This window comes from Petaurus breviceps, unplaced genomic scaffold (genome assembly GCF_028583685.1).
Source record: "Petaurus breviceps papuanus isolate PSGF00001 unplaced genomic scaffold, PetGlider_PUasm1.0 90740, whole genome shotgun sequence".
Lineage (NCBI taxonomy): Eukaryota > Metazoa > Chordata > Mammalia > Diprotodontia > Petauridae > Petaurus > Petaurus breviceps.
The window spans coordinates 3,685,487-3,713,362 of record NW_027187330.1 but is presented as its reverse complement, the minus strand read 5'-3'; the positions used below and the strand labels follow the sequence as shown (position 1 = coordinate 3,713,362).

General features: G+C 41.7%; 1 protein-coding gene and 1 pseudogene across 1 annotated transcript in view; one reads left to right on the top strand and one right to left on the bottom strand.

The window, feature by feature from the left end:
• Positions 1-27,876, top strand: part of HPSE2 (heparanase 2 (inactive)) — a 730,895-nt gene that overhangs the window by 437,357 nt on the left and 265,662 nt on the right. Inside the window, exon 6 of the mRNA XM_069067170.1 lies at positions 18,161-18,208. Coding sequence (XP_068923271.1) covers positions 18,161-18,208 — 48 coding nt within the window. The remainder of the gene's footprint in view (positions 1-18,160; positions 18,209-27,876) is intronic.
• LOC138145435 (alpha/beta hydrolase domain-containing protein 17A pseudogene) lies at positions 21,181-22,492 on the bottom strand (annotated as a pseudogene).

Genomic DNA, 27,876 nt, shown 5'->3' with positions numbered 1-27,876 from the left:
GGAAGGAAGGAAGGAAGGAAGGAAGGAAGGAAGGAAGGAAGGAAGGAAGGAAGGAAGGACGTTTAGCTTGTAAAGAGAGAACTTCAGTAGGGGTGGGAGTGTGGATGGGAGGATCATGGTAGCTCTCCTCTAAGGGCAGAATTAGAAACAGTAGGTAGAAGTTGTCAGAATCCTTGGCTTGAGTAACAAATTTTCAAACAATGGGAACCTTTCAAAAATGGAAGGGGGTACTCCAGGAGGTTGGGAGTCTCCTCTCAATAAAAGTCTCCAGGTCAAGGCTGGGTAATCACTTGCAGAGTATGTTGAAGAGGAGATGATTATTCAGCTCTGGGATGGGTGAAAATCCTTCTAAGTTTGAGATTCTCTGATTCACTTTTGTTACCTGAACCATTAGCCAGGACCTGGAGGAGCTCCTGCTTTCTCAAAAGTAAGTAGAACAGGGAGAGGACAGTTGATAAGCATTTTGTACCAACCTTTAGGGGCTTCCCTTTATTTCTGAGAGCTCCTAGAGATTAAAATGTGTGCGAAACAGACTTGTGATACAAATTATCCATGTTGTTAGACAATGTGTAAATATCTACCATCAATCAACAAGGGTGAAATGCTAGGACAATTTCTAAACATCTTTGAAGTCTAATGGAGTGCACAGTCTCTCCCTATGGGGTGCCCTTCCACTGATAGAGAGATGTCATCATTATAGGTACAATAAACTATGGGGAGGCAAGAGGAGTTCATTTGATCCTCACAACAACCTTGGGAGGTAGGTACAATCGTTATACCCATTTTATAGTTGAGGAGACCGAAGCAAACAAAGGTTAAGTGATTTGCCCAGGGTCACACAGGCAGGAAGTGTCTGTATCCAGATTTCAGCTCAAGTCTTTCTGCCGCCAGACCCAACTCTGTATGTACTCTACCAGATGCCTCTATATCAGTGCCAGAAGGGAAGAAAGTCATGTTTGTAGTGGATTAGCCTCGCCCACCCTGGACCATTCCATCCCATAATTCAGAAAAGGCTTTTTAGGAGAAGGTAAAAGCACCTTGTCACCTGCTTCGAAGTCTGAGTTGTCAAGGATGGGCAGCTTGGAGTAGAATCAGGAGGGTTTTAATTATGTTTGTGTCATGCATCTCCTTACAAGAAAGTTTTAAACAGATAAAATATATAGGATTTACAAAGGAAAACAATTATTTAGAAATGCAATTATCAGTTGTTTTTTTAAAAAGACAAATCTGTTAAAATTGTCTTTACATGTAATTGGAAAAGTAATAAAATATTTTAAAAAAAAAGACAAACCCTCAGATTCCAGGGCTAGATGATCATTCAGAGCTTTCCCAAGCTCCAACATTCTGTGATTCACATTAGTTTCTAATAAGGTGAGTGGGATTAAATTGTCTGAATAATCTTTGATTTCTTCTTTCACTCTGACCTTGAAATCCAGACAGAAGCAGGAGAGGGAACTTTCCTTTTACCCTCCCACTCCACAGAGGGCTCTGAAATGTTGGCACAGAATGAAGCATCCCCTATAGCACATGGGAATTAGCATTGGTCAAATGCCTTCTGTATGCAAGACATTGTGCTAGGCTCAAATTTGACAGGAGAAAATTATTTTTGTGCTTCTCCAGTGGTTTAGTGCTTAGAAATCTGAGCAGGGTCTCCTGGTACAATATCCTGATCTGTCTCTTAATTCTTCCTTTGTATACAGAACTCTCCCAGCTAATGAGAGGGAATCTTAGATACAAGACCAGGTTCTTGGTTTTGGATACATAGGGTTTTACGACAGGCTTCATGCCCCCTTGACCCTGCCTTGTCTCTGCCACGAATCCACTGTTTATGACGACTTTTTGGAGTGTGTGTGTGTGTGTGTGCACGTGCAAAGAGAGACATGCAGCCTAGCTCACCCAAACAGGATGCTAACACACTTCCATAGGGTGGTGAGGTAAACTAAGAAAGAGCCCTGGATTTAGAATAAGAAAACTGACATTTGAATCCTGGTTACACTTAGTAACCGAGCAAAATTGCATGTCGGTTAATCTTTTTGAGGCTCATTTTCTTTACCTGGAGAAGACTGGGTTGTGTGCAAGATGTTTTTAGATTCTAAGTTTTATAGTCACAAGGATCACCATGGACAAGTTTCATAGCCTCTCAGTGCCCCAGGCATCATCATCATCACCACTGCCACCACCATCACCATCATCAACATCACTAACATTTAAGGTTTGCAAAATGCTTTACATATGTTATCTCCTTTGAATCTAACAACCCAGTGAATTAGATCTTATTATTATCCCCATTTTTATCCCCATTTTATAGATGAGGAAACTGAGGCTGAGAGAGGTTACCTGTCTTACCAAGGATCACACGGCTGTAATAACTGTTTGAGACAGAATTCGTATGCAGGTCTTCCTGGGTTCAGGTCCACCTGTCCGTGTGTTACATACCAGCTGATGATTTGTGTTGGTGAAGGGAATCTCCATGCTAGGAGTTTCCTGTACTGAGAAAATCACAGGTCTATACCAAAAGCAGTATTTGACTCCACAAGGGACACAGTAAGGCCCTTATAGACCCCATACATTTCAGGACTCATTTCATGCCCTTAATACATGTCATTACTCTATGTATATTGATGGTTTATAGCATCCCCCTAGGGTGATGCTATCAACAAAATGCCCAGTGTACCTATTGGGTAATACAGCCCTGAGTTGCACAGAATAATGGCTGGCATTGATATCCCAGGCACTTTGCATATCTTCACCCCATCTGATCCTGACAGTAACCTCATTAGGCGGGCACTACAGGCATTATGGTGCCCATTTTACAGATGGGAAAACTGACCCTAAGTGACTTGACCTAATAAGGGTCAGAAGTGGGATTCCAAGTCCCATCTTTCCCGACCAGGTTCTTTCCACTTTACCATACTTCCCTCTCAGGAGCCTGCTCTGATTGGTTCCTTGCTCTTAGGATGGGGATTTCCCTATTCTTGACAGTTTTATGAAAGGTCCTTCAGTCCTCTAGTCCTTCGCATGGAGAACAAGCCAGTATGTCCTGCCAGAGAGCAAGCAGGGCCTTTCTGTGTGGTTGGTTTGGGTCATGGCCTCTTGGCATGTGAGGGCAGAGCCCATCTTGCCCCCAGCTCACAGGGTGGACAAGGGTAGAGCTGGCAGGGTGGAGGGGAGGCGCTCACCGCTCAGTGTCACGAGGATGATGTAGGGCTGTGCCCGGGCCAGAAACCTGCTTCCTCTGCATGAGCTCAGCACAGTGGGAAGAGACACAGCTGGGGACAATTTACTTCACCAAGTAATTATCACAATGTTATTCCTAATAATTGCTCTGTTTTGTTTCAACTATAAACTACTGAACCAAAATGCAGCAGAGAAGAAGAAAGCAAATCCTTCCTTTTGGGTTCATAATTGGAGAGACTGCTGTCCCACTGTCCCTGGAGACAGAATAGAGCTTCCAAACAGCTGGTGTGGGCTCATCAGTAGGAGCAAGCACTGACTATGGGAATTTTCTGCTCCCCTTTGGTGAATATTGCTGATTGCTCTTCAGTTTAGTTCAACAGACATTTATTAAACCCCTACTATGTGCTGTTGCCTAGAGCCTAGGCTCTTTTTTTCCCTGAGGCAAACAGGTTAAGTGACTTGCCCAGGGTCACACAGCTACTAAGTGTCTGAGTCTGGTTTTGAACTCAGGTCCTCCTGACATCAAGGTGGGTACTCTATCCGCTACAACATCTAGTTGCTCCTTAGAGCCTTTACTCCTGATAGGAACTTTAAAAAAAATTCTTAACAATCATTTTTAAGAATTTTGAGTTCCAAATTCCACCACCCTCCAGCCCATTGAGAAATCAATCAATATGATTTGGTAGAGACTTAATAAACATTTGCTGAAGTGAATTGTACTGGGGGTAGGGTGATGGGGGGGTGGGGTTCTCTCCTGATTTTAATTGTAGACTAACTCCTTTACTCCAGAGTTCGGTAATAGTTAGAAAAAATTACATCCAGTGGTGTGGGGCTAAATTAGTTAAATTAAATGAGTGATTAAATACATCAGTATTTGTACATGGCATCAGGTGCTGTGTAAAAACTTATTCCCTTTCCCTTCACCCCCAAATGTTTAACAATGGGTTTTCCAAAAAAATATGACCCACTTTTAAGTTTAATCTACACTGTCAATATTTTCTGTATCATTTTCTGCAGTCTAGAGTAGAGGTCTCAAAGAGGAGACTGACAATATTCCAGAGTGTTCTTGAACCATATTAAAATGTAGTTGGGAGCTATTTCACAAAATAAATAGGAAATACAAAAGAACATAGGTAATGTGAGTGTTTAGTTTTCTAAGTCAGTTTGTCCTGACAGGGTTTACTAGTCCTGTTTCTATTTGAAGGTGACACTATCAGTTAGTCAGTCAACAAACATATTAACTGCCTGTTGAAGGTCAGGTTCTGTGTTCCCTACCCTCAAAGAGCTCACAATCTAATGAGGGAAACAGGAAGCAAACAAATATATACATGCAAGATGTGAATATATAAGAAATAATTAAGATAGGGAAGGCACCAGAATTTATTGTTTTAAGCAGTCAACAAAACAATAAATTAAGCCTTGCTTTATAGTGTTTGCCACTGAAAAGTGAAAAATCCCCTCAGAGCAGTATGAGCTGGCTCAATACATCTCTGCTTATTTCCTAATACTTGGGGGGGGGGGCGAATTATAATGTACTACAATGGAAAGAGCCCTAGGCTGACAATCAGAAGACCCCATTCAAGTCCCAGCTCCACCATTGGCTACAACAACCCCCATTGCATAATGTGAGGCAGCCAGCTGTATGCCTCTGGATCTCCTTATCTATACATTGGAGATGGCACCATCTTGCCTGGGCTTACTGTGTGAAAGTGCCTCCCACAGATGTGTGCCTGAGGCTGTGTGGGTCTCTGAGTTAATTGTTCATCTAGGTGTGTAAGTGGCTCATTGACTGTGTCTCTCTGATTTGTCTAAGAGCCACTAGTTACAAGATGAAATGAATGCTAGATCCAGGCAAACCAAATGAGAAGAGCCAAGGAATGAGAAGACTCCTAACAAGTGAAGTAAAATTCTTGGCGAGCTGGAACAGTCCAGAGTAGTAATGGTGCAACCATTGAATGTTAGATCAGGAAGGCACCTTTTCAGGCACTTAGTGCAGCTTTCTCATTTTATAGATGAAGAAACTTATCCCTGGAGGAAGGGAAGTGACTTGTCCAAAGTCACATGGTTAGTTTTCTTTGGTACCAAAGTGACATCAGTTCATAGAAAGTTGGGGGGGGGGGCAAGGGGAGAGAGAAGCTTGAGCCAGACTTGTCTTGAGAGATTATGAACTGCTCCAGGCAATCGGGTGGAAGGGACTACTGGCCAAAATCAGAGACCAAGATGGTCTTGGGACTTAACTGTCTCACATGTGGACTTTGAGGGTTTTTACTTTAATATTTCAAGTGGTATGGGATTTTATTAGTGAACATGCTCCACCATCAGTTAAACTCATGGGCCCTCTATGCCATTGTAAATGATTATCCTGGCTTGCTATGGCAAAAAAAAAATCTTTTGTTGATGACTCTCTCCACATTTTTTTTTCAGATAAGGAAACTGAGACTCAGAAAGACTGTGATTTGCTCAAAGCCAAGTGTGGGTTTTGTTGTTTTTTTTTTTTTTTAAGTTGCAGTCTGGCCTCAAACCCAGTCTCTGAATTACTACCTTTTAACAATGCTAGCATGTCAGCCTGTGTGTGTGAGTGTGTGTATCTAGATAGATACATATTAGACATGTGCAAGAGTCTGCAGAAGACTAAAATCTCTTCTGTATTCCCTTTGCAAAAACCATGGGGGTCAGGGGAGAGACAAAGAGACACAGAGGGAGAGAGGAAAAAGAGAGAGACAGATAGGGGGAGGGGAGTTAGAGAGACAGAGAAAAAGAGACAGAGATGTACAGAGGGGAGGTAAAGAAGAAAAAGAGACAGAGGAGGCAGAGATAGGAAAAGGGGAGAGAGAAGAGATACGGGAGAGAGAGACAGAGAAAGCCACACACAGAGAGAGAGACAGAGAGAGAGAATATACAAAGTGGATTGCAGAGCTAGCAGGAAAAAAGTCTCCATTTCTTAGAAAACTGTGGGACGTGCTTAAAAACAGTAACAAGGTTTGCTGAAAGACTGAGAAGGAGGGAAAGGAGCTTCCAAGAGAATGCCAAGTAGAGGTTGTCTCTGGGCATTGGGTGGGGGTTCCTCAGTCAAGCAAGGAGCAACCAGGTTTCTTGGGTGGATGAAGTCACAATTTGAACCCAGGTCTTCTGACCTCAAATCCAGCCTTCTTTTGAAATAAATATATTTTAAGTCATTATGGACTTCAAAATAGTTCTGAAGTGTAACCGAGGTTTCTGGGATTAAACAGGTTATTTTTACAGAATTGTAGATCCTGCATATAGACAAAAGGGAAAAAGCTTGGCCTTCATGACTCTTGGAACATACAATCTTTAGGGCATATGCTACCGATTTTACAGGATTTATTCTCTTTCCTGGGAGCAAGACTCAGAACACAGCTTTGTGGGTCACACTCTGAAGTCTGGGAGAGAGAAATAAACCCATAAGGCTATGAATAAAGATGTGGCTTATTATAAGAGAGAGCTGTGATATCCCCTCAGGGAGAAGGCCTGACAATATTTCAGGCACGTCATGCATGCAGGTGGATAACAAAAAGAAAGAAATTCTCCCAGATTTGGGGATCCTTGGGGATGAAAGGAACTCTAGAAATGTAAGGGGATATTTTACTTTTATTTATAGCAGTGATTCAGCTCCAAAGGAGAAGATGACCAAATGCTAAACCATCTCCTAGAGCCATGGTCTGTCTCCCTTATTACAGGTGCCTGGTTTCTTCTGTCTCCTGTCTTTGCTGGAGAATTTCCCACCCCTTTGCATAGCTGAGCCTTGATGTGAGAGCCCAGCACACTCTGTTGTTATTCTTAAGAGGACCACCCACTGTTTCTTGTCACCAGAGACCTGACTTTATCGGGCATCTGATTTTTGAAAGTCCTGTGTCCTCTCCTCCCCACTACTTAAGCAGCAGGTTTGGGTATCTGTCTGAAAAACATGACTCCCAAGCTCTGTGTGGTCCTTCACTTCCACCTCTAGTGGCCACATTCCAAGCAAGGGAATAGATTGGGATGTTCAGGGACCCACTGATGATGCTAGAATCTCACCTGAATGTCAACTTCCCAGCGGTATTTCACTCCTGTTTCCCTTCCTGACAGTAGGAGTCTGCATGTTATTCCATCGCTCATATTTTTCTGGCTGAGAATTTTGCAGCTGTGTTAGTCATCTGTTTTTTTTTTCTATTCAAGTCACTTAGGATTCAAGACTCTAGGTGGTTGCTACCAATATCTGTGAATGACTTTCCTTAGTTCCAACCCATTTTGGAGAATTAGACATTCTTTTATAAAAGGTTTCCAAGGCATTAGTAAGATACACTACTACTACTACCATTACTACTGACAGTTAGGTGGTAAAGTGGATAGAGCATTGGATCTAGAATCACAATGATGACCTACTACTACTATTGCGGCTGCTGCTTCTACTACTTTTACTACTACTACTATTTCTACTCCTACTCTTACTACTATTATTTCTGGCAGTTAGATAGCAAAGTGCATTGCACACTGGACTACCACCATCACTACTTCTACTACTACTACTATTACTACTAGCCATTAGATGGTGAAGTAGATAGAGCACTGAACCTGGAATCAGGAAGACCTGAGTTCAAATTCTTGTTTGAAGATGTCTCTTCACACAAGATACATCTTCAAGAAGATATCTCAAATATTTCTTGTTTCAGATGTTTCCTAGCTGTGTGACTCTGGTCAAGTCACTTGACCTCAGTCTTCTCACCTATGAAATGGGGAGAATATTAGCCCATCTCCAAGAGTTCTTGGGAAGATCAAATGAGCTAAACACTTTGTAAACCTTAAAGCACTATATAAATGCTAGCTATGGTTGCTACTTTTACTCTATGGTTCTTTAAGCATTCACAAAGCACTTGACATAGTCTGTCTCATTTTAGATTCACAACTCCATGAGGTAAACGTGATTGTGATTACAGTCAATCCTCAACATTTGCATGTTTAACTTTTCTGATGTCAGGTATTCTCGTGATTTTATGAGTAACCTCCTTTTCATTCTCACACTGGCTTCCACTCACATTCATAGCTATGCACAGCAGAGAAAAAAAATGAGAGGCATGATGCGGGGCAAGTTTGTGGAGTGGCTGGTGCCCTACTAGGTGCTTTACTGCTCTTCTTCACCCTACCATTATAGAGCCAAGAACTCCCTGGCATTCATTGCACATTTGCATTGTTTGCTTTTAAAACTCAAATTTAAAACTCAAGTTATGCCCCCAAAGCATAGTACAAATCCCTTGGGCTCTAAGCCCAGCCAAGTGGGCAAAATCAGTGATGTGGCTTAGTGAGAAAATAAAAGTCTTAGATATACTTTACACTGGAATGTCTGTAGCTGCTATCAATCATGAATTTGGTGTTAAGGAACTGATGATTTGTTATATCCACAGACAGGAGGGAAGTATTTATAATACTATAGATTTCACGTGTTATGAGAAGTGGTTATTTTCCGAAATTAATGTTTTTTCATTGAGATAGTAACACAAAAGGTCACAGAATTCTAGGGAATGATTAGCAAGAAAAAATGTCTTGCATGTTATCAATTGTATTATGTGTACTGCATTTTATGGATTACTTTACAGTTATTGTATTAGGAAAAGTACATATTATCAGGATTAATGTTTTTATATAAACAGTTGTATGTGGAAAAGTGCATTTTCAGCAATCTCCAGCAGAGGTGGTTGGAAGAACCAAACCCCCTATTTCCCAAGGGTTCAATTCATCAAGGTTCACGTTTTTTACTTTTGAGCCATTTTATGGGAATATTACCCTTGTGAAAGTTGAGGACTGACTGTGTATTTGTTTTACAGATAAGGAAACTCAGGCTCAGGGAAATTAGGTGATTTGCCTGTGGTCCCACACATTTTAAAGGTGGAATAAGAGCCTTGTTTTCTCCGGGCTCAGTACCAGTGTTCTTTCTGCTGTATCATCATTTCTCTCCTGATCCACTCAAATGGATCCATGATCTCCTGAATTCAGACGCACCCTCCAAAGATGTAGCCTGTAACCCATCCACATCTGCCCATCTTGGCCACATCCTCCTATGACTTCATCAGAGGGAGTCTACCTTTGGCTGAGTCTCTCTTTTATTTCTCCTGACTTCATGAGGAACCCATGGACTTGACTCCCCACTTGTCCAACATTCATCCGATCATGCAACCAGCCCATCATTTTTTCCTTGACATTTTTATTCTTATTTTTCTTTGAAGATCCCTTTCTGGGCACACTTGTCACATAATCAAGGAGGCATGGCAGTTGAGCTGAGGGAACAGGAAGACAGTCATTGATGTCAGTTGGTCCTAAGGGAGGCGTCAACTTGGTAGACGTGTGCAAAAAGCAGCAGATGATTGAACCTTCTTATCAACTGTGTTCTGCTTTTGAAGTTGTCTGAAGGTATTTGATAAAAGCAGAAATCCACAATTTCTAGACTTTGGCCAGTTCCTAAACTGGCCTTTCTATTGATTGCCTTACTAGGAGGAAAAGCAAGAGAATAGATGAGACTTTTTTGTGACAAAGCAGGACTCCTTGTCTCTAGATCCTGAACAGCTTCCCTGTGTGTCTGTAGCTGTTTTCCTGTATTTATGTTTGTATCTCAGGGTAATCTTTGTGTAATAGACTGTACTGCAAGCTGCCTACTGAAGAGTTTGGATGATGATTCTTCATCACATTGTCAGTGACAGCTGTACTTTTGATAACTGTACCGTCAGAGCCCTGGTTTTTCCTTAAGTCCTCTACTGCTCCTCACTTAGCCTCCTCTGGTATATGCAGACTCCCCACTTTTATTCTTTTCTCTAGGCACTTTTTCTTGCATTCTCTCCTGTTTCTGACTTCTTTTCAGCCTGGTTCCACTTGCCTTTTCTTCATTCTACTAATTATCTGACCTTGGGGTTGGAATAAGCTTGTTTCTGGATGTTTGAGAAGGATGAATTCTTTTTCCCTTTTCTATTAGGTTATGTTTATTTCCTTGCTCAATATTTCTTCCTATTGGTCGCCCAACTTATTCCATTTGACAAAGACATGACCGATGCTGAAGAAAACAGTTTTGATGGTGGCCAAGCTAGAAAAGGTTATAGACCAGAGAAAGTGTTTGAGAGACATTTAGGGTCAGAAGATAGAATGGCCCCTTGTTCTTGGGACCTTCCTCCTTTTGTTCACTATGGATATAGCAGGCTAGGTAATCTGTGGGAGAGATTAGGTCGCCCTAACCTAATGTCTAGAGATAATGGAGAATTTGTTCCTGCTGCTCAGCCCACCTCATGGCACTCTTCCTCCAACCTTTTCACTTCTGTTCCTACAGGTTTACCATCCTGCCTGATCCTTGCTTCCTCTTTTTCTACTCCTTATCTATCTCTAGCTCCATTTTTTTTTCAGCTCAGCTGCTATTAGAACATTTTTCTTCTACAACAGTGGCTATCTGTCCTTAGAAGCCAAAGTTCCATCCCTACATTTCTCATTTCTGAAATACAAACACAAGTCTTCCTTTCTGCAACTTATTCAGAATAGATGTCCTTTCCTTGTACTGTCCAAATTTCATCACATGATAGCATGGATTTCATTTGGACATGTCACATTCTTAGAATATCATAGTTTATGTGGGGTGGGGAGAGGGGATATGTGCACAGGAGGTAGGATATTTGGAAGGGGAAAGAAATGGAAATTTGGGATGCTTTTAGAGTACTTTTATAAATAGGAAGCATCTAGATGGCTCAATGGATAGAGAAGTGGGCCTGCAGTTAGGAAGACCTGACTGCAAATCCAGCTTCAGATACTTACTAGCTGTGTGACCAAGGGCAAGTCACTTAACCTCTGCTTGCCTTAATCCACTGGAAATGCACTTGATCCACTTTTCAAAAAAAAAACCCATGAACAGTATAGTCCATGACATCATGGAGAATCTGACATAACTGAACAACTTTTTACAAAAGCAGCTTTTAGGAGCTAATGTTGCTCTGATAATTTAGGAATGTGGAGCTTAGTTTGCCCATATTTGACATAACAGTATTTTTGACACAATAATTTCAAGCTCATAAATTGAATTTGCAGCATGATATTTTACATTTTTGTTGCAAACTCAGCTAGTATGTAAGCCCCTTGAAGGAGGATTATTTCATATATGTGTTTGTATTCCCTGCTAACTACTACTGGTGCTTAACAAATATTGATTGATTGATAGAGAGTTCACTGCTTATAGGTCTTAGGCAGGCAGAGACATAAAGCAAAAGGGTCTAGCAACATTATGTCAAAATAAGGTAAGTCACAGCAAAGAGAACAGGCTGCCAAGCCTAGTGCAAAGGGCTCTGGATTTGGAATCAGACCTTCTGGCTTCCTTTCCTGCCTCTGCTCCTTATTACCCGTGTTACCTCAGGCAAGTTGCTTAATCTTTCGGGGTTTCATCTTTTCCTTCTGTAAAATGAAGGGGCAGGGATGGGATGATCCATGTGGTCTCTTTCTACTCTCAGTCTGTGCTTCCCTGCTCTTTACCATGAAAGTCTGCAGAGCACTTCCTATACATTATCTCCCTTGATCCTTAGGCATTACAGATGTTTTTTCTTCCATGTTACAGATGAGTTCCTGTGCTTTCTAGACTTGTGTCATCCCCAGTGAGTCTCAGTTGCAAGGAAGGAAATGAGGACAAAATAATAGTAATAATAATTTTAAAACAGAAGACTCTCAAATTCTCCAATCACAACTTTTGCCATCTGGGACTGTGTCTAATCAGCCTCATTTTCTGAACCATTGCCATCAGCAAGATGCTGCCATCTACATTAACATCTAAAAACTTAAGACTTGCTTCGCAATCGGTCTGATATTTGAGGATGTGTGTGGTCATCCTTACAGCACTTAGAGATGCATGTTTCACTTGACAGTATTTGCAGATTATCTCTTCCCCCTCCCTCTTCAAAATAACTCAATGAAGAAATGCTTCCATATGCTAGGAACCGGCCTCTTTTACTGAGGATGGCTATGGGACATTGTGGCTCAGTGGTGGCATTTATACAAATATGCATCAAGAAGTGGCATCCCCTTCAGAGTTCACTGTACAATAGCCCTCCATCCAGGCAGGCCTTACTTTGCTGCAAATGCAAACTGGAAGATTTTGCCTTGAAATGTTAGGTCAGACGGAATTCAAGAACGATTGTGCATAAATTATAAAATATGAATGTAGCTAAGCCATAGTCTTAATCTTTAGATAAATTTAAACACTTTTCAGCAAGGAAGGATTAGCTTCTTTTTTGTAGATGCTGAGAATCTGACCTTAGACACTTGCTAGCCAGATGACACTAGGCAAGTCACTTAACCCTGTTTGCCTCAGTTTCTTCATCTGTCAAATAAGCTGGAAAAGAAGTTGGCCAATCACTCCAATATCTTTGCCAAGAAACCACAAATGGGGTCACAAAGATTTGGATGTGACTGAAATGACTGAGTAGCAAATAGAAAATGAGGCTCTCAGATATACCCTTAGAGAGAGAGGTTGAAGTCTCAGGTCAGTCACCTTTACAGATACATAGGCCAAGCTGTTTTCATATCTGAGGCACTTTATAGTGGATACCAAGTAAAGCTCCAGGTCTTAAGATATTGGATCACCACTGCCACCACCCCCACCCACTACCCCTCTACCCCGAATTACCCACTTATTGTCAGCAGAACCCTGTTCTGGGCACTTGAATCTCACTTGAGTCAATTCTACCCATTAGCTTGTTTCCCTGAAGTTCTACTCATGGTCCTGGGGGGAGGTCAGAGTAACTTAAGTGTGAACATTCAGGCTTACTTTGTCATCTAACATGTAGCCCATTGACGCGATGGTTATTTCCCACAGACACATGTACAGTGGCATCCTCATTACTCGGTATGTCTATGTTCCAAGTCCACTTCAGCTCCATCAGTACCAATGGTAGTTATATCTAGGACTGTCCCCCAACCCCTCAATCCTTTTCTCGATCCATCATCTACCTTTAACCTATTCCATGCTTTTCTCTGTTTTGCTTACTGACTATAAAACATAATCCTACTTCAATCTTTATTGCACATTTTTAGTATCCCCATCTCCTGTGTCTTTGTTCCAATTTGTATCCAGTCAGATTCAGTTCTCTATACCGTGACATTAAAGGCCAACCCTTTTTCCAAAATGGAGGTTTCTAGCAAGGATGAGCACCACTGTTTCTAGAAATGGCATGTCAGTTAACTGACTTGTGGATCTACTTACCATCCCTATGATCCCTAGACCTGACCACCAGTTCTCTCTATGTGTTGACTTTGTATATTAGATTGTAAGCTCTTTGAGTGTAGGGATTCAAATGTTTCAGTTTTGTTTCATTAGTATTTAGCAGAGCTCCTAAAACATTGTAGGCACTTACTTAATAAAGGCTTTTTCCATCCCCCCCATCTACTACCTACCAACATGATCTTCAAAATTAAAAAGACATTTAATTCTTATACAGTGTTTATTGGCTGTCACCTTTGCTTATCACTTTTCTCATTGAAGATCCCCTCCCAATTCTCTGATCTTAGAATTCCTTATGTCCAAAAGTTCTTCCTAATACTAATATTTCTCTCTTCTACTAAACCTATCCTTCCCAAAGACAGAAAACTTATTCCCAGTCTTACATTCAGGGTTAATGATAATTATTCTCTCTTTTCTCTTTCAGAACTTCAGATAAACCCCTCCATTGGGCACCAGAATCTTAGTAACAATTTCTCAGGGCATTCTTAAGGTCTTTTGGGTTCCCCTTATACAATGCTACCTGGTGCTTTCTGTAGCATGAGGCCACAGGCTCTCGCTTCTTTCCAACTTTTGGTTTGCTCTGATTCCCAGTGCCCTAAACCTTTTGAGCAAGAAAAGCTGTAAGTTTTCTGTTTCTTATCACTATAGGAGTAAAGGGATATGCTGTTGCCAGTGGACCCTGCACATAGACGAGTGTAATATTAATGGGATATAAGATCTTCCCTGCCCATTAATAGGCCTCAGTTGGAGCCCATTAAGGGAAGCTTGATTAGGGGAGGCTTACTTATAGGAAGGCATTCACACTTTTTGTTAATTTCTAATTAGGAGCTGAGTTGGGAGGGTTGTGATGCCCTCTGGCTCTAAAAAGGGTATATACACTGGAGTGTTAGTGTTTTGCTTTGGGGCTCACTCACAGGAAGAGTGTTCTTGTGATTTGACCAAATGAGACTCTGGATAGATGTTTAGGAGCACACCCCACCTTCCCCCTCTCCTCCAGCTTTGAAAAATCAGATGCTAGTGCTTCTCTCTCTGGTAACTATCTATGTATGTATTGCCTTGGTCAGACAGTTGGATCTGTCTGTTGGTCTGTGCTAATTTCTTGGATAGTTAGAAGCCCTGACTGTTGTTTTTTATTTCTCTGCTTGTATTTTCTCTATTTTCTTTGTTTAGATTTTCTCTGAAGTTCAGGGTGTTGTTGACTTTCCCCCTGAACCAGTGAATGTAATTAAAAAGATGGTTGACCCCTTAGACAGCTATCTTTCCTAGTCAAGAAGATCTAAGAACCTCCACTAGCCGTCATTCTGGGTGTGCCAGGGTGATTGCTGCTACAGCAAATGGGGTAGGTATTTATCTATAAGCCAGTGGTTCAAAAGTCAATAAGAGGAAACCTGCAACAAGCAAATTTCTGGATGTTTTTCTAATTTTGTGAGTTTGAATTTTCCAGTTTGTGAAAATTGCACTATTTCTGTGATAAGTAAAGGCGGAGTAGCAAAATATGATCATCTTATGTTTAAAAAAATCATAATTCAATTTTTTTTCAGCAGTTACACTTTCTTAAAGTAAAAATGTCTCCAGGAAAAAGCAGTTAAGCAAGAAAACAAGAATTTATTAGGTGCTGACTATGTGTCAGACACCAAACTAAAGCATTTTACAGATATTCTATTATTTGATTCTCACAACAGTCTTGGGAAATTGATGCTATTATTTTCCCTATTTTACAATTGAAGAAACGGAGGCAAGCAGAGGTTAAGTTGATTTGCCCAGGATCAAGTAATTAATAAGTATCTGAGGTCAGATTTGAACTCAGGTCTTTCAAACTCCAGGCTCAGTTTTGATTAAAAAACATTGATAACTTCAAAGGAGAGGAGTTTGGTTTTGGTGAATACGCTCTGTAGCCAAAGCATATAGGAATGAGAATGGAGTGGATGGTAATTAAATAAAAGCAACGAATGTAAATAATTTCAGGAGAGAGAGTCCTATAGGATGCAAGTTTGAGGGAATGACAGGCTGAAATGATGGCTTCCAAAGATGAGGTGGACCCAGTGTTGCTTTAATCTCAAGTCCATCCTCACCCTCATGCTTTGTGCATGTCCTCAGGAGCAACCTGACTTCTCTCTTTCTCAATCTTCTTCATCCCATTTCAACCACAAAGCAACATGGTCACATCTTAGAACTCACCAGATCTCCAGATTCATATCATCTCCAAGATCTGGACCTTGCAAAATCTGCTCCCATCCATTTACCCTTCATACTCTCACTCATACTAAACTATCTTTTCTTTTCTCATGGCCTTCCTTCAGTTTCTTGAAACGGTTCCTTTCTCCCAGTTCACATAACCTCATCTTGGCTTCACTTACTGCCATAATCAACTTTGATTTCGTGATTGGTCACTTTGATGTCTCAGTAATTACTACCTTAGAATTCTCTGCCCCTGCTTCTGCTGCTTCCAACCTGTATGTCTTCATTGCTGCAAAATTTTTACTGATTTCTCTAGACTTGATCTAAGACTGCCAAGCATGATTGGAGAAAAATCAGAAAATCAAGATGATTGCAAATTTGATCATTTTCTGGTGGGACTGAAAGTAGAGCACCAAATTAGATACTTTCTAGCTTATGTGATGGACAGCTAGGTGGCACATCTAGTGGATAGAGTGCCAGGCCTAGAGTCAGGAAGACTCATCTTCCAGAGTTCAAATTTGGCCTTGGATTTTTACTAGCTGTGTGACCCTGGGCAAGTCATTTAACCCCATTTGCCTCAGTTTATTCATCTGTAAAATGAGATGGAGAAGGAAATGGCAAATCATTCCAATATCTTTTCCAAGAATACCCTAAATGGGTTCATAAAGAGTCAGACATGGATGAAAGGACTGAAGAAGAAGCTTATGTGATGTTAGGCAAATTACTTAATCTTTCTGTCCCTCAGTTTATATATACATATGTATGTATGTGTGTATATGTATAGATACATATGTGTCTATATATACACATATATACATACATATGTGCATAAATATACATATATATTCAGTGTGTCGAACTTGGTGGTCTCAAGGCCCCTTCCAGCTGCAAGTGTTTGATTTCATGAAAGTGGAGCAGAGCCTTAAGATGATGATGCCCATGTTGTAATGGCTGGTGGGTAATTGATAAGAAACGAAAGGAGAAGTTTAGTGAAGTCATGAAATTGAAGAGTTGTGGCATTTCACATGTTCATGGATGCTTAGAAGGTGGAGGTTATCACTTAGGAAAAGCAGAGGTAAAGTGGAACAGGAGGTGAAAAAGAAATGTGAAAGCTTGAGGTTCCCAAGGTGAATAATTTGGCAGAAATTGGGCTTTCCATAAACTGCAATATGAATCAAATATGAACCAAGAGAGAAACATGAAAGCCAAATGAAGTGAACACAATCTTCAGTTTTTATGAAAATAGGCTGTAGAACATAAAGGCTGAGGTCCTATTATATTCTGCCCAGATTTGGCTTCAGCTAGAGAAGGATAATAGAATCATGGATTTAGAACTGGAAGAGACCATCAAATTCATTGAGTCCAACCCTTTCATCTTCCAGTTAAAGAAACTGAGACCTAGAGAGTTTATGTGAGTTGCCCCAAATCATCTAGCTAGCAAGAGGCAGAGCTATGACTTACACCCAGGACTTCAGCCTCCAAATTCAGCAAATGTCCCACTATGCCACTTTTAGGAATTATATTTTAGAAGGGACATTGACTAGCTGGAAAGAGTTCAGAGAAGAGGATCGGGGGCCAAGAAGACTGGGCACCATATATACCTTGTGGTTGTCATTGATCCTTTGTTTTCAAAGAGGATCAATGACATCACAAGGGTGGTGTCTTGACTTGTACATCAGTTAGATTTAAGTGAGGCAGAGCTATACAAAGTCATCAGCCTTGCTCCCAGAGACTCCCATCAGAGTCCAGTGGCAAGACAAAAGTCAAGATGACCAGCAATGACCCAGGAGGTAGTGGGTGACCTTTTAAATTAAGGTCTTTTCCTCAGTTTGTCTAAGGCCATACCCATTCAGTGACTAAGGGCTAGGTAATAATGGAGACAAAAGATGGCCCAGTTTACTATCCTAAAGATATCAATCTGGGAAGGGAAGAGCCTCCAAGTTTCTGGCCAGAACATCATACCACTTAAGGAGCCATTGAAAGGATTGGAGACATTTTAGGTAGACAAGACTTAGGAGGGTGAATGGTAGCTGTCTTTGAATATTTAAATTTCTAGTATATTAGTGATTATAATTATTTGTATAATTATAATTATTAGAATTATTTCCTGACTTGTGTGGGTGTGGGAATCTAGACAGAAGTAGGATTGATGTCTAAAAGATGCAGCAAGGTAAGATTTAGGCTTGATGTAAAGAAACACTTCCTAACAATTAGAGATTTCCAGAAGTGGAATGGGGGGGGGGGTGGCTGTCTTGGTACTTAGCAGCTTTCCCCTTGGTTGAGGTCCATAAAGGGGAGTTGGATGACCACTTGTTGGAGATGAATAGAAGGTCTTTTTAATCAGGGTTGCACTGAGTTGTCTTCTGACGCTAAGGTTCTGTGGTCCTATAGGCATGGAGATTAAGAACCAACCTCACTTGGACCCATAATCAGCCCTAGAAAGAACCACTAATTCTTACTGTAGGTCTTACACTGGGCCAGAAAGCACAGTTTGCCTTTTGTATTATTTGACTCGACTCTTGCCTGTGTCACTTAATTCACATTTCATGAGGTTTTTCCTTTCTTCCTTCCTAGGTTCATGAAGGTAGCTGGAAGCACTGTGGATGCTGTTACCTGGCAACAGTAGGTATTCATCAGTCTTGTTTTTCCTTATGTCAGCTAAACTGTGGCAGAAAGAAAGACAAATTAGTCATCCCTGAGTTTACATCTGAAGCATCCTAAAATTATCCATCATCCTCTAAGGAAAAGTTGAAACTGATTGTGGAACCAACTATTATGACAGAAAAATACTAACTCATAATCCTCTGGGTTCTTATTCCAAGCAGCCTGTCACTTTCACCAAATCTCAGACATTATTGATTGTTTTAGATTAAACTACCATTAGTGGACAGGGAATAGAGATCTGAAGCTTTCCTCTGAGGAAACATTCTTTATCTACCACCAGGCTGCCTAAATGCAGGGAATATATTGAGTCTGCTATTTTTTTCAGCACTACATTTCCTCATTTATTCTAACTGGACACTATAGGACAGAGGAAAACTTGCAATTTTAGTATTCCTGCAATGTATGATATCTCCTGTGATATCTCATTGAATGTCTTAGTGGCAGGAGCCACACTTAGGACTGAGTCAATCTGTGAAGTGAAGAACGAAGCAGGTCAAAAAGGATGATTTGTAAGTAAATGAAGTGACCTCAAATGAATGGGTGCACAGAGCTCCCAGCAAGTAAATGAGGCAAAAAATGAACTGCTTGTAAAAATCAGCAACTCAAAGAAAAAGAAGAAGACAAAGAAGACTGACTGACTGTCTAATGAGCTCAGTTTTCCCCTGGGGTAGATTCAATTCAATTCCATTCTATCCAATAGACATTTATTACGCATCTCTTCAAGTACATGGAAAAGAAATATGGTGTAGTAAAGAAGGACTGAATTTGGGGTCAGAAAGACCTGAATTCAAAATGTATCTCTGACTTTTACTAACTCTATGATGCTGGGCAAGTCATTAACCTCTCTGTTAAGGTTAAATGTTCATTTTGCTTCAAGAAACTCCGAAGGACTGATTTACTAAGTCAGATAACCTTTTTTGGTAGAGGGAGTTATCACACTGGAAGCTTCCCACCTTGATGAAATCAAGATACTTCCATATTAGTGCACATAGAAGGCATTCTATATATGTCTCACTATACCTTTACCTATATGAGGAGCATATATAAGCCTACTTCAAACCTCCTTACTGTATGCTCAACCCAAATGTAGCATAGGAGCCCTTAAATGTTTTTCTATAACTCTACCTAAGCTCTTTTCCTGTTTAGCAGTCCCCACGTTGACCTAATTTCCTTTATTTTCAATTTGATTTTAGCTGAATACAACCCTGACTGTTAGGATGCAAGTCTCCAACCTGGACCCCCTCGTTATATTATTCAAGAATTGTTGCCATTTTGCCCCTTATCAAAGGCACTCAGCCATTGCTTGTACCACCTTTGTGTATTCTACATTTTGGGAAAAGTCAATTTAAGAGCAGTGTTGGTTAAACTGGAAGTGAATAGAAGCCTAGTGGTGTGATTTGGAAGGAATATGATCTGTTTTTGCTTTATTGTTGATATGTTCATAATCATTCATCTTTTCAATTAGCAGCTTAAACCATGCCCAGTAGTGCTGTGCAATGTTAGCCCCCAAGTGAAATCTCACATTGGTATATTTATCTACTTTCCAACCAATTACACATGCTTGCAGACATCATCTTTTCAACTTTCATCAAATTGTCATGAGTCAGGGAATGAACAGTTATTATTATCTATACATACTTAAAAGGTTGAAACCCAGAGAAAACTTGTCATTCTTAAATGGTCAATTCTGTCAATACTGGTTGTAGGAGAAGTAAAGTAAATCTGAGACTTGCCCAGTGACTTCAAGGAGCTGAGTTTACTGTATCATTCTTGGGACAAGATTTAACATATGGAACAGAACAAATGAGAGCCAAATTACTGTGAATATGGTAACAGGCGCTCAGATGTGGGAGAGAGCATTATGAGACTGGTAGCAATAGGGGTGTGATATGGTGAGCAGGGTTGTTCTTCACCCTCCTATTGACTTTCATCTAGATGGATTTCCTGCTATAAACAACCTTTCTCTGCTCTGGTAAGTTGGAACAAAAGGAATCATAATTCTGCTATTTTTTTTTTCTAGCTCTGAGCCCCCAACTAGGTATAACACTCTAGCTAACACGTTAAAAAGAACAGGGACCCTTACTGGAGGACTTGCAGAAACCTCCCCAGTTCTTGTTCTCCTGGGACTTTGGTTCTGCATCCTACTACGTCCAGCTGGAAATAGGACAGCAGGATTATCTCAGCAAGTTAATGGCCTTCATGTTTAGCTTTTCCTTTTAACAACTTATCCAGGTACAAGACTGGTTTCCTTGTGAAACACCTCACCCTAACTTTGGGTAATATAGTACATTTCTCAGTCTTCATCTCTATAGGCTAAGCCATAACCAGACAATAGCCATTTGTCTTATCATCACTAAGCAGCTCTAGGGTTCAAAGCTCCCTAATTTGTTTGTTTTAAATTCTGTATCTTACCTATTGGTCCATGTAAAAGAGAGAAAAGGATACAAAGGTAATTAATGCCCTGGGATGAATTCATATCTTTACTCAGCTACTTTTCTCAATTTATTATGTGAAAATTATCCCCCTAAAATTTTTATATACTTTACAAGGCACAACGTGATTTTTTTTGGTAAAATTTTAAATCTTTAATTTCTTTGTTTTTGCTTCCAAAATGAATGCAGATATATTTCCGTCTATCTGTATATCTGTACATATTGGGAAGAATAGGGAAGGGGAATCTGAGTGTCTGAAATCATAAAGAGCCCTGCTGGGAGGGAGCCACGTTGGGGCTTGGAGTGTGGCAGGACTAGCCCTCCCTGATTGGCAGAGAGAGCTGTGTGGGGAGGGAGGGCAGGGGTTTCTCATGCAGTCACTGCCTTCCCAGGCATTTGGGATTTGGGGAGAGGGCTGTGGGGAAGAATGAGGTCCACTGAGGTCCTCCCCTACCACACTTGGCTGATGGATTATTGCTGTTGTCCTGGTAGAGGGAAAGGAAGTAGGAGATGAGGGGGTTTGGATAGCCCAGCCCCTCCCAGGTGGTGGGGGCAGCCCGAGTGTTAGCAGCAGTTTGGGGTCATCACTGTGAACCTTGTGGGGAGAAAGATGGGGGTCGTTCTGTCCCCTCTCCTGGAAGGGGAGTGGATGTCAGAAGAGGCCATGGGCACCGGATATGGAGAAGCCAGCCCAGGGGTGGGGAATCCTCCCCACTTCCCAATCCTTTAGCGGTTGACCCTGTTGAGCGACGGTCACTCATCAGCAGTGGCTCCCAGCTCCCTGGGGGTTCCCTGGGCCTGTGTGCACCCCCCAGGTGCTCTCTGGGGGGCTTAGTTGCACTGGTTTGTCAGCTCCTGTGAGATGAACTTTCGAAGGCGCTCCAAGTACTGGCTATTGAGCTCGATGTCGTTGTGCCCAGCACCCTCCACCCAGAGTGGCTCCACGGCTTTGGGGCAGCGCTCATACAGCGCCAGTCCATGTGAGAGGTCAATGACCTCGTCCTCAGTGCCATGGATTATCAGCACAGGCGACGTGATCTTGGAGACCTTCTCAATGTTGGGGAAGGCGTCAAAGCAATAGGTCTTCTTGGTGTCGGGGAAGGCGACCCTCATGCCCGATGTGAGGGGGGAATGCAGTACCACAGCAGCACACTCGTAGCGTGAGGCCAAGTCCACGGTGGGCACTGTTCCAATGCTCTGCCCATACAAGATGATGTTCTCTGGGCTGATGCCATACGTGGTCTGAAGGGCCTGCCAAGCAGCGTCAATGTCAGCATAGAGATTCTTCTCTGAGGGTTTTCCTGAGCTCACCCCGTAGCCTGAGTAGTCATAAGAGAAGATGTTGCAGTTGATGCGGGTGCCCAGGCCAATGTAGAAACTGCCCATCTGGCCCAGGTCCACTGCATTGCCATGGGAGAATAGAACTGTGAACCTGGCCCCTGGCACACAGCGGACGTACATACAGGAAATAAGGTTTCCCCGACTGCTCTTGGTAAAGAAGACCTCAGTCGGGTCTAGATCACGCTGTGTATACTGGAAGTTGGCTCGCTCAGTCAGTTGCAATTTCCAACGACCCAGGCCCCCCCCAGAACCCCTCCCTGGGGTGGAGCCCCCTCCACTGGAACCTGGCTCAGGCTCAGCCACAAGCAAGTAGGTAGGCTCTGGAGGCAGGAAGGCCAATTTGGCTGCGATTCGGCCAGGACAGGGTGGGCAGCAGAAGAGGCAGCAGAGTTCGCTGATGGATAGGCGGTTCATGGCGGACAGGGAGTCACGCTTACGTGAGGGAGGACCCCAGATCCAAGGCTGTGCTACCAAAGCTCTGGGGATACGTCTTCAAAGCAGAATTTGCTCTTTTTTTGTTTTGTTTTCCAAAACACAAGTGAGAAGGACTGTGCTGTGCTTCCCCTTAGCCTCCACCCTGTACAAAGTACCTGTTAGGAGAGCTGGACAGGGAACCATTGTGGTCAGAGCCCAGCCATAAGGGGCACCCGGGCCATTCTCCTCCAAGCTCCGGCTAGGGAAGGCCGCTCCGGGCCACCGCCGCCGACCCCGCCTCGCGCTCCATGCCCGGCCTGGCCCCGATCCTGCCCCCGGCCCGCTCTGCTAGGCTCTGAGATGCAGCGGCTCTCACCTCGTCCTCAAGCTCTGCTCCGGCGGCGGATGTGGAGGTGAGGAGGAGCCACCGCTTCCCCGCCCGACCTCCCACCCCTCCCCCCAGGAAGTCCACAACGTGATTTCTTAAATATGAAAGGAGCTCACTCTTTACAAGGTGCAAATGCACTCTGAGAGAGACACAATCTTTCATATCATTGTCTTGGTTACTTGACCCTTAAATCTGTGCAGGCCAGGAGGGCTTTCTGTCCTAAACAAAGATAGCAGTAAGACTGTCCCACATCAGCTAAGGGACAGTCAGGAAGAGGCTCCAGACAGAATTCTGACATAAGATTAAAGATAAACCTAGGACTTCCTGCAGGGCAAATAATTTCAAGAAAGTAGATGGGGCAGTCTGATAAATCACTTAGCATTTTGAAGTTTCCCTTTTAATTTTTAACCTTGTCTTATTAGGATATCTATGTCTATATTTATCACTCTATATCCATATAAATAGATATATAGATATCCAAGTCACTTAACCCTTTTTGCCTCAGTTTCCTCATCTGTAAAATTAGCTGGAGAAGGAAATGGCAAGGAAATTTGCCAAGAAAACCCCAAATGTGATCATGAAGGACACAACTAAAATGACTGAACAACAATAAATAAGTCACACTTTAAGGTTTCAAAAGTTCTTTTGAAATATTTTCTTATTTTATCCTCACAACATCCATGGGAGGTAGGTACTATTATTGTCCCCCCTTTACAGATGAGGAAACTGAGGCAGACAGAGGTTAAATGACTTGCCCAGGGACACACAGCTAGTGAGTAGTAGGATTTGAACTCAGGGCTTCCTGACTCCAAGTCCTGTGTTCTGTCCACTGCACAACAAGTTTTTATTTACACTGGAATATCTCTGAGCCTCAGTCACACACACTTTGAGGAACCTAACTATTTAGTTTTCCCACATCTCATTTGGTGGCACTGACTTGTGGTGTGGCAAAAAACAAATGAATAAAGGCCTAACTAAGATCACTAGAACTCACTTGAAACTTCAGACCCACAGGGATTGTGGTCAAGAAAATATCTTGTAAATCTTGAAGGAGTATAGGAATACAAGATATCTTTATTGTTTTTAAAGTCACAGAGTTACTTAGACTACAGATCTGAACAGAGTTTTAGCTGATGCAATCACAAGAATCTCAAATCCAGAGAGATACTTGGATTTGATTTTGTACAACTATCGTGAGTTTCAAGAAACCTAGTTAAAACCCTGTGCAAATAGGCATTCAGCTTTTCTGTTCCTGAAGTTCTAATCTGAGATTATTAGCAGCTTTATTTCAAATTGTCAAAAAGCAAATGGGAGGAGGGAGGGAGTTAATCTCAAAAAGAAAAAGTGGAAAAATACTTCTTTCCTAGGGTGGGGAAAAGGCATGAAGGCTTTACTGTCACTTGCAAGATGTTTCTTTGTAATGCTTTCTTTTCTTTTACCTAAGGCAAGAAAGGAATTAGAAGCCCTTAGAGGCAGAACTTTCTGCCAGAAAGAGATAACACAGGGGTGGGAAGGGCAGCAGAAATGTCATGCAGAGACATACTCTGAGAAATCTGACCTGCAGTGTTCAGTGTTGGAAATCAGAACAGAATCGATCTCTGAGGGGATATCAAACTTTAGAATTACAGCATCTTAGATTTTGAATGGAAGTTCTAGGTCATCTAGTGAAACTTCCCTCCCATCACAGAGCTGCTTCAACAACATCCCTTAGAGATCATAATCCAGTCTCTGCTAGAATATATGCCAAATAATGGGGAGTTCACTGGCAACTCATTCCATTTTGGGGAATTCTGATTTTGTTAGAGTTTTTTTTTTCTTATTTTGACAGAAAATCTGCCCCCTTATAAAAATGTTGTGCCCAACTCAGCTACCTTGTTAAATTTGTCTCTTCAAATCTGCCACCCATTGGTCCAAGCTCTGTTCTCTGAAGACAGGGAATCTATTCTTCTTCTCCCTAACAGATATTTGGATACATGAAGACAAGGTGTCATATCTCCCCACAAAGTCTTTTCACCTCTGGGCTAAACATCCCCAGTTGATTCAACAAGTCCTCTTATGACATGGTTTTCAGATGCTACAACAGCTTGGTGCCCTGCTCTGAATGTGATCTAGTTTAACAGTGCCTGCACTTAATGTATGGTGTCCCAGATTAGACAAGTATGTTCTTCCATCAACCTATCCTAAGATTGTATTCACCTCATTTTAGCAGCTGCATCACGCTGTTGGGTTCTACCAGGCTTGTAGTCAACAAAAACTCCTAGAATTTTTTCGTATGAACTACTGTCTAAACAGATATAATATGTTGCTTTGAACCTACATTTGTTGTTGTCTAGTCAATTTTTCAGTTGTGTCCAAGTCTTCATGACTTCATTTGGGATTTTCTTGGTAGAGATACTGGATTGGTTTGCCATTTTTTCCAGCTCATTTACAGTTGAGGAAACTGAGGCAAACAGGATTAAGTGACTTGCCCAGAGTCACATAGTTAGTAAGTGTCTGAGGTCAGATTTGAACTCAGGTCTTCTTGACTCCAGGCCAGCACTCTGTGTACTGTACCACCTAGCTGTCCTTTGAACCCAATATAGGGATTTATAAAATTTCCTTTAAAATTTCATCTCAGTTTTATCCTATCATTCTAGCCTATGGAAATCTTTCTGAACCCTAATTCACCAGATGACCAAGAATTTTCTTTGAGCTTTGTGTCATCTGCAGAGTTGACAAAACATTACAACTTTGCCTTCTTCTGAGTCATTGATTAAAATCTAAGACAGGCCAGAATCAAGGGCTGGTCCTTGAGGCATTCCACTTAAGAAGTTGGCAATTTTAGGCCATTTTTTTTCCTTTCAACCAGCGTTATCATCCTACATATTAAGAGGGCATTATAAGGCACAGGCTTTTGCAAATGAGTTGAATCTGGTAAAGAGAACATAGTGTACTATTGTTTAGAATTCTTTTACCAGCTCCCTCAGTAAATTACCAAGAGTGATCCCTGGTGGTAAAACCGGGGAGCTGCAGCTCTTCAGTTACACATTGCTGAAGGGAAGAAATAAAGACTTATTTTCAGAAAGTAACTTTGGTGGGCAGTGTGGACTAATCCCTGCATCAGACATACTTTGGCCTAGACCGTATTATTGATATCTAGAGACAATTTACCTTCAATCATAGGAGTATTCTTGTAAGTGTCAAAACAAAAATATGATAGAATGGCAGCACTTTGAACTGCCTTAGGGACCTTAGACGATCATTTAATCCAACTTCCCCATTTGGGATAGGAGAAAATAGATTCAAAGAAGTTAAGTGACTTGCCCAAGGTCATCATCATCCCAAATAATTGGCTTTTTCATAGTGGCTTAAGGTTTGCAAAGAGTTTTATGTAGCATAGCTCATTTGATCCTCATTATAACCCTTCAAAATAAGCACTCAGAGATATTATTAACACCATTTTATGGATAAAGAAAGGAGGCTCCAGAGAGGTTAACTTCTTTGCTCCAGGTCACTCTGGTAATAAGTAACCACAGGTCCTATGATTCTAAGTCTAGTATTCTTCACACTACAAACCAATATCACAAAAGCCACTGTAGATTTGTGCTCATTGTATGAGCATCTATTAAGTGAGTCCTTACTCTTTGCTGGGGTCTGGGTCAAGTGTGGGTCATGCAAAGAGTGGCATGATAGAATCGAAGTTAAGGAAGATTATTCAGGCTCTAATATGCAGAACAAGTTGGAGAAGCGGGAGACCAAGCAGCACAGACACCGTCTAGAAGTAAATCAGGCATGAGACAATGAAGGTCTTGAAAAAGAACATGAATGAAGAGCCAGGGGAACATCTAAGAGCCATTGCCAAGAAAAGTAGCCAAATTCAGTGACAGATTTGGTCAAGGAGGTAAAAGAGAGAGTTGTGTCAAAGATGAAATGGAATGAGGCTGGATGTGAACTTAGCTGAAATCCTGGTGAGGTCTCCAGTGGAAGGATACATGCAGAAGTGCAGAATGCACTCTGAGGAAGGTGGGGAGGAGCTATCAAAGGAGACAAAAGAAGAGAGGCTGGAGGCAGACCATAGTAGTGGAGAGTCATGGAAGCCAAGACACGGGAAACTTTCAAGGCAGCAATATCAAAGTCTCAAAGAAGGGGCAAGGTCATTGAATTTGAAGGGGAGCAGTTGAGTTTTTTATAACTCTCTCTCTGCCCATGAAGTCATGCTGCCTTCTTGGCTGTGGAGTGCACATCCTGTGCCAAGAATCTGTAGAGCAAGGCTGCTGATTTTAATAAGAAGTGTCATAATTCATGTTTGACAGTGACCATTTCTGTGCCGTGTGGGTGTTTGCCCAAGGAAGGAAGGCTGTACTCCAGGAGTTCACCTCCACCATGTACGCAAACTATCCCTAAAGCTCAAGGAATCTGAGTGTTACAAAGGAGCCTCAAGTCCACAAACAGCCTGTTTGTAGGACCCTACAGCCTTGGTGTTCCTGAGGTTCAGTCCTGGAGTACAGACTTTCTTGGGCAATGGGGAGAAGTCAAGCTAAGGTTCAACCACTTGGATGCTCTTCCCCAGCACCATTTCATTTTGATGATGTGCTACTCATCCTTTAACATCCAGCTCAAATGTTACCCCTCCTATGTGATCTGACCTCATCCTTCCATACATATATACACACCAGCTTGAAGTGATTTACCCCTCACCTAATCCCTCACCAATTATACTCCAGTTCATCTGTATGACAGAATGTAAGTTCCTTGAGAAGAAGAATTATTTGCTTTTTATTTTCATATCCCCAGCACCAGGCACACAAAAGGTACTTCACAAATGCTGCCTTGTCATTCAGCAAGCATTTATTTAGCACTCACTATGGGTTTACACTGTGAAAAGTATTAGAAATATAAAGAAAGGCAAAAAAAATCCCTGCTCTCAAGGAGTTTACAGTCTAGTAGGGGAAAGAACTTGTAAAAAATTCTACACAAACAAGATAATGCCAATTATGTTGAAGGTAATCTTAAAGAAGGGGAACTCTTGCCTGATGTTTCCCTATGTTTTAACCTCTCCTCTAAACTGGAAA